This window comes from Megalobrama amblycephala, linkage group LG19, assembly GCF_018812025.1.
Source record: "Megalobrama amblycephala isolate DHTTF-2021 linkage group LG19, ASM1881202v1, whole genome shotgun sequence".
Classification (NCBI taxonomy): domain Eukaryota; kingdom Metazoa; phylum Chordata; class Actinopteri; order Cypriniformes; family Xenocyprididae; genus Megalobrama; species Megalobrama amblycephala.
The window spans coordinates 9,963,510-9,971,415 of record NC_063062.1 but is presented as its reverse complement, the minus strand read 5'-3'; the positions used below and the strand labels follow the sequence as shown (position 1 = coordinate 9,971,415).

Below are 7,906 nucleotides of genomic sequence, written 5' to 3'. Positions count from 1 at the left end.
CATGAAATCCAAAATGAGCCAATATTTGGCATGACATTTCAAAATGTCTCACTTTCAACATTTGATATGTTATCTATATTCTATTGTGAATAAAATATAAGTTTATGTGATTTGTAAATTATTGCATTCCTTTTTTATTCACAATTTGTACAGTGTCCCAACTTTTTTGGAATCGGGTTTGTATACCAATAATTGTATGATGAAACAAGTTGCAATTGTATTATATTTTATTATAGATTCAACCTTCTGGTGCACTTCAGTCACTTTTGACCTAAAAGATTACATTTTTACATTTTGATTTTTGATTTTTGTTTAGTTCATCGGAATTGTATGACTCTTGGTGATTTTTGTGGCACTTGCTATGTGAACACTAAAAATTGTGGACATGATTTGAAAAGGTTAAATAGTCATAAAAAATAGTCACACTTGTACTCCTCATGGTCAAAAATGACTGCCAATAAAATTAATGGAAAATGGGTGGAAATAAAATGAGTGTACAATCTTTAAATCAGCAATGATGCAGAAAAAAAGCACACCGCAATAAGGGAATTAACTGGATTGATTAATTAATTGTATTAATTAGTACCATAAAATTACCCCAAAATACAAAATATTAAATAAAGAATATTACTGAACAAAAATGTATTATAAATTATTATAATTAATGAGTTACAAAAAATATTAATAAAATAGAATTATCAATTCATTGCTATATCCTTTTTATTAACAAAAGAAGGAACTTAATAATTAATATTGAATGATATCTGACTTTAAGGCATTTTTGTCTACTTTATGCTAAACTATTCTGGGACAGTGTTGAGTTGCCATGTCCATCATAAAAGCCTTTGAGATCCACTTGTGTGTGTAAATCTGAACTCTATACACAGATCTGATAACAAGTGCATCATATCAGATATCAGTGCGGACACATCTACATTATCTTCAATCAAATTATAAATTCCTTTAATAAAATCTCATCAAATATTCTCAAAACCTTGCATAGATGCTTGTTCAACTCCCCAAAATAATTTAACCTTCCAAACCTTAATCAGAGTTTTTTTTTAAAAAAAGGTTTAAAGAATAGACTAGAGAATCACATGAGTCTTTGGGTCACAGTCATTCTGCACAACATCCAGAGTCAAACTAAGCATTGTAATACCAAATATAAATTCTTTATTATTTTCTGTACAACTGTATATAAGGCAAGCACAAACATGCTAGTCACATCTCCGACATAAAATACACAATAAAAGTCATTAACAGTTAAGACTAGCGTTAGGTCTTTGTAGAAGGTGAAGAAAACCGATTCCAACAGTCACATGATTGTCTGATTATATTATTGTCTGATAATGTTTCCAGTCTTATATCTTTCATTAAAGTAATTGTGAATTATAAAAAACTATGAAACCGTCTAAAGGCACTTTATCTCTCCAGTTATTCCAGCACAGATTAAAGTCCACTTTGAGTTACAGCAATACTCCAGTTATGGACAGGACAATTAAAATGTGAGGGAGTTAATACTTGACGCTTAAAAAAGAAAAAAAAGAGAGAAAAAAAAAAAAAAATCAGACAGTCCCTTCCAAAGACTGTCCGAGTCCTGTGGGAGAAAACGGACATGCCCTCATAAGCGCAGGGTTTATGATTTTCCAAATAAACACACTCTGTGCATTAACAAACGTCTTCCATCTATAAGATTTAAACGAGAAAACACTTATGAAATGACACTCAAGTCTGTAGTCATTTCTGTTCATCTAACTGCACAACTGTCATGTCATGATGAAAAGTGTGATATCACCATGAGTGTAGTGTCGTTCATGGTGTGAACATCAACATCTGTGTGTGAGTGTGTGTGGAGAGGTGTGATAAGTTCATCCTCAGTGTGCAGGGGGGATTTGATGGTTTATTTGCGACGGTCCCAGAAAGCCCAGTCTCTGTTTATTCTTCCTTTGCTCCGTCATCTGTACATGTGGATAAACACACAACACACACATAAAACAGGCAAGTCAATTTAGTCAAAATAAAAACAGCCTAGACTGTAAAGAAGATGGCAAGTTTAACATTGCGAGACAATGGTAAAAACCCGGAGGTTCCCTTACCCTGCAGAGTAAAAAAAAACTGTAATAGATCTAATGAGACATTTCATGTACAGTTTTTGCATTAAAGAACAAGTCATCTTATATTTTACAGTGGAAAAAAAGCCAAATTCTCTGTGTAACAGCTCACAATTGATAGTTTTTCATTAAAATAATGTTTTCTACTTTGTGTTTTTTACTTATCAGTTAAGTACATTAATCTTTAATCAAAATGATTTCCCCTCCCTCTTGCAGCGACATCTCTTCTCTGATGACATGTTTACTGGCACAAGGGTTGGGACAACCTGTCACTCGCATGACATCACAGCAATAGAATGGTGCAGGTATGATGTCAGAACCTGGAATTCGCCAGTGGTTCCTTTGGGATTTTCCTATGCGTTTTTATAATGGGATTTTTCAATTTATGAGTAAAATAAAGACTGTGGTAAACATAACTTGGCGATACTTTGTTCTACAGCGTAAATTACACACACCTATACCGAAAACCACATTTTGAAGCAGTTATGTTTATTTATAAGACAGTTTGGGGTCTGAGTTTTCTCTCCATTTCTCTTGTTTGAGAAGCCGTTTCACTCTAATATACTGTATGTCACAACAGGGAGGAAATGACTATCGCAATGTTTATTTAATGCCAACTTTAAGATATTTTGATAAATGTCTCAGTAATTTTTTAGTACAATGGAAGTCAAGGGCAGCCAAAACTGCTTGGTTACCAACATTCTTCAAAATATCTTATGTTTGGAAAAGTCATACAAATCAGGAACAACTTCTCATAAAGACCAAAACCAAAATGACCTCTTATTCCATGGGTCACTTTTTTTTTTTTTACTTTCCCAAACACGCTGGGTTTAAACCTACATGTACAGTACTGGCCAAAACTGATGTCCGGCCAAGGAAAACTGACATTGTCAGCTTTTATTCAAATATTATTTAGAATGTGTTAAAGATTTTCTAAGCATATTGTGTATAATGAAACATTCCAAATTGTGCAGACATAACGGGCTTTCGCACCGAATAGTTCTAGGAACTCAGAACCCCGAGAACTAATTTCTCCCCCAGGCCATGTTCCTGGTTGCATTTGCACCGGGAATAGGAACTCTGAAGCGGCTGACAGCAGCGTCTTTAAGCGCGGCATTTACACTAAAAAACCTGTCGGTGGAAGATGCCATGATCGGAGCTGTGTTTGTTGTGTGTCGTGGGTTTCGTGATAACAGAGATGGAATGCAAATGCATAATTTATTTGACTGAAAGAACAAAAAGTGTGGCTGAGACAAAATCTCCTATGACAACTTTCAGTATTACATATCATCGAGGCGGAGAAAAGAACGCAACCCAGCAGACAAAAGGCAAATGCCGTTATGGCTGTTATCCATGTTCCTGACGTAAATATGTTTACACAACTTCCAGAGTGCCAGAGTTTGACATGCGTTTGACCAATCAACGTTCACTTATATCACTGATAGTTCCTATAGTGCTGGTTTAGAACCTACTCTGAAGTAGGAGCTCATTTAGTTCCACCAAAAGGAGTTCCCAGAACTAAAATCATTCCTAGTTCCTGTGGTGCAAACACGGCAAAATCTGGGTACTTCAGCCAATAGTTCTAGGAACTATGAAAAGGTTCCTCCAGTGTGAAAGCCCCAGTAACTTTTGGTCAGGCTGTCATACAAAGAAATTATGAACACACGAGAGAGAGAGAGAACCAACAAAATATTAGTAACTGATGTTGTTGCAAATGTAAGCTTTTTTCCTATGCTTTTTTTTTTTTTGCAGTTTTTATTTTTATTAAAATAGAACCAGTTGTTTTAGTTTGCCTTTTTTGCCAAAATGCCAAGTTTAGCATTTTGTTTTTCCCTCTTATTTTCCTCATATTTTGATGGTTTAATTGAACTTGTAGGGTCATTAAAAACAAATCACTTTTCACCACAACTGTACCATTTTTTAACCTAATGGCTGTTCCAGACAAAAAGAAGGGACTACCAAGTAAACAGTCCTAGCAAGAAAATGGAGTTGGAACACAGTGTGCTACAGTAAATCAGAGAGAGCCTGTTTGTCTGAACACATGACAAGTTCGGATTTCGCCTACCGCATCTGAGCTGGATCTCAGCCTGGCTCGAGCTGAGAGGTGAGGAGGATCTGTTTAATTAGGCCTGGCTGTCGGAGGAGAAATCACTTTAATAAGTTATTTAACATCTAACACTGCCAGGAGAATTACAGTAAGCCCGCTCCTCGTGACCGTCAGGAGGACCGTTGGAGGATGTGAGGGGCACCACGGTGTGGTTAATAGGTCTAGTTTGACTGTTTCTGGCCCACTGGTTTGGATCAGTGCCGATTCTCAATGACTGTGCAGTTCTTGTGCGTTTCTGCACAGAATACAGTTCAACTCTGAAGTCTAGGGTCAAACAAACATGCAGACCTTAGCGAGACACTTTTAAAAAAAAACTGAGCCGTGGGGCAGCAATTTCTTTTCTAACGTCATTCCATTAGACCCAAAGTTCTCTATCCCTGTGTCATGTGAATTGGTTAAACTGTTTGTGTGGAATCACATGTGGGCCAGGCAGGTGATGGCAGTGATCCGACACAGCGGAGCAAAGCCGGAACATCCACATCGCCCCGGGGCACCGCCCCACCCCTGCTCTGACGCACTTCCACAGCAGGGCCTAATAGTAAACACTTCAGAGGCCCCGTGAGGAAAAAGACTGTTTTGCTCGGTGAAACCGGGCTGTCCCATTGGATGGCGTGCTGTATGTTACCTGTTCTTTAAGCTCAGACAGCTGGCCAGACAGCTGAGCCACAAGACAGACAGTGGTGTCCAGTCTCTCCTGCAGCGATCGGATCTCGTTCTGTTCGCTCTCTCCCTCCGAGCTCACCAAAGACATGGCCCGCATCCGGGGAAACCAGTCCAGATTCTTCTCCTGAAGGGAAGAGAGAGATGTGAATGTTATTTCCTAAGCATCTTTAGCATTATGGATATTTGACTTTTTTTGCAATAAACTTATTGCATTTTATATATTTATATTACATTTGGGTCAATAAGATAATTTTTTAATAAATGAATCCCATCCCCCAAAAAATCAGTTTTCTCCAAAAATATTAAGCAGCACAACTGTTTAACATTGATAATAATAAGAAATGTTTCTTGATGTTTTACTATTTTTACAGTATTTTTGATCAAATAATTGAAGCCTTGGTAACTTAAGAGATTTCTTTTGAAAATGCTAAAAATTCTTACTGACCCCAAACATTTGAATAATGTACATGTTTAATAATAAATATTTATAAATTTATATACAGTTTTGCACTCCATTTTGAGTCATTCTCATTGCATAAAAAGACTACACACTCTTAATTTTTTCCCACTGATTTTCAAGAAAGAAAAAGGAGAAAATAGGAAAAAATACTACTAATAGCTTAAGTGCAGCTCTTCAATTGGTTAACAGATGTATTCAACAAATAAATAGTTTAAATAACTAAATAACAAATTAAAGATAATAATAGGAACACTTCACATAGCAGGTAATTTGTAGTATGACTAAATGTGGTGAATGTGTAACAAAAGCAGGATTTATGGCTGTAGAATTTAACAACTTCTTGGAGGACATTTTACCCTGCTGACAGTCTCGCACTCTACAGTGCAAGTATAGCAGCAGAGTTTTGTTGCATAACAGTAGATGTTAAAGGCCTCCCTGAAGAAACTGCCTCCCTGGCAAATGATGGGCCACAAAAATGGGTCGCAAGTTTGTTCTAATAAGGTCATGGATAGAAACAATGCAAAATAAATATACACTACTGTTTAAATGTTTGGAGTCAGTAAGGTTTTTTATGTTTCTTATGCTCACCAAGGCTGCATTTACAGTCATGTGAAAAACAAAGTACACCCTTTTGGATTCTATGGTTTTATGTATCAGCAGTCAGGACATAATAAAAAAAAGCATCTTGTCTTTAGTAGGTTTTAAAATTAAAGGTAAATACAGATACCTCAAATGAACAAACACACATGACATATTAAACTGTGTCATTATTTATTTAACAAAAACATATCCAAAAGGGAGAAGCAATTTGTGACAAACTAAGCACACCCTATGATTTAATTGCCTAGTAAATAAACCATGACATGGCATATTATATGTTATGTGTTACTGTTCATCTGAGGTTGTAGTTAACTAATTTTAAGACCTGCCAAGGACCAGATGATTTTTTATTATGTCCTGATACATAAAATAATAGAATTTAAAAGGGTGTACTTTCTTTTTTACATGACTGTATTTGGGCACAAGAAGTGGTTTTCCCATTTTGGAACAGTCACCGTTGGCATATAAGCCAACAAAGATTGCTAAAGTCAACAGATTTTATGAATAGACCTACCAATCTCTGTGTAAAAGTAAAATAATGATACTGCCATCTTTCAAAAGTCATTTTTACCCCCCTGTAATTTGGCTCTAAATCTCAAGTGAAAATTGTCATTTTGACCACCCTCTACAAAATTGGATTACTCTGTAAATATATATATCCATGACATTTCATATTTTGGTTTTCGTCACTATTTATATTTGTCATGAAAAATTATTATAAGAGGACACAGCTCTTCAACATTGCGTGGGAGTCGAGGACAGTTCCCAAGAAGTGGCAGACCGGGTGGTGGTTCCCCCGTTCAAAAATGGGGACCTGAGAGTATGTCCCAATTACCAGGGTATCACACTTCTCAACCTCCCTGGTAAAGTCTACTCCAAGGTGCTGCAAAGGAGTGTGCGGTCCATAGTCGAACCTCAGATTGAAGAGGAACAATGTGGATTCCGCCCTGGTCATGGAACAACGGACCAGCTCTTTATTCTCGCAAGGATCCTGGAGGGGGCCTGGGAGTATGCTCATCCAGTCTACATGTGCTTTGTGGATCTGGAGAAGGTGTATGACTGGGCCCCCAGGAGATACTGCAGGAATATGGGGTAAGGGGGCATCTTCTCAGGGTTATCCAATCCCTGTACGTCCAAAGCGAGAGCTGTGTCCAGGTTCTCAGCAGTAAGTCGGACTCTTTCCAGGTGGGGGCTTGGCCTCCACCAGGGCTGCGCTTTATCACCAATCCTGTTTGTGATATTCATGGACAGGATATCGAGGCGTAGTTGTGGTGGGGAGGGATTGCGGTTCGGTGGGCAGGGGATCTGCCTTTTGCAGATGATGTGGTCCTGACGGCATCATCAGTCCGTGACCTTCAATACTCACTGTATCTTTTCACAGCTGAGTGTGAAGCGGCTGGGATGAGGATCAGAACCTCTAAATCTGAGGCCATGGTTCTCAGCAGGAAACCGATGGAGTGCCTGCTCCGGGTAGGGAATGAGCCTTTGCCCCAAGTGAAAGAGTTCAAGTACCTCGGGGGGACAATGAAGCGTGAGATTGGACGGAGAAGAGGAGCAGCAGGGCGGTACTGCAGTTGCTTTACTGCAGTCGCATCGTTGTGACGAAAAGAGAGCTGAGCTGGAAGGCAAAGCTCTCGATCTACCTCCCTCACCTATGGTCATGAAGGCTGGGTCATAACCGAAAGAACTAGATTGTGGGTAGAAGTGGCCGAAATGGGTTTCCTCAGGAGGGTGGCTGGCCTCTCCCTTAGAGATAGGGTTAGAAGTTCGGCCATCCGTGAGGAACTCGGAGTAGAGCCGCTGCTTCTTTGCATCGAAAAGAGCCAGTTGAGGTGGTTCGGGCATCTGGTAAGGATGCCCCCTGGATGGCTCCCTAGTGGGGTGTTCCAGGCACATCCAGCTGGAAGGAGGCCTCGGGGGAAGACACAGGACTAGGTGGAGAGATTATATCTCCACACTGGCCTG

At 38.7% G+C, this 7,906-nt stretch overlaps 1 protein-coding gene across 1 annotated transcript in view; it reads right to left on the bottom strand.

The window, feature by feature from the left end:
* Positions 1–1,150: 1,150 nt before the first annotated feature.
* Positions 1,151–7,906, bottom strand: part of itpr2 (inositol 1,4,5-trisphosphate receptor, type 2) — a 115,308-nt gene continuing 108,552 nt past the window's right edge. Inside the window, 2 exon segments of the mRNA XM_048169074.1 lie at positions 1,151–1,958; positions 4,844–5,005. Of these exon segments, the coding sequence (XP_048025031.1) occupies positions 1,875–1,958; positions 4,844–5,005 (246 nt within the window). The 3' untranslated portion in view covers positions 1,151–1,874.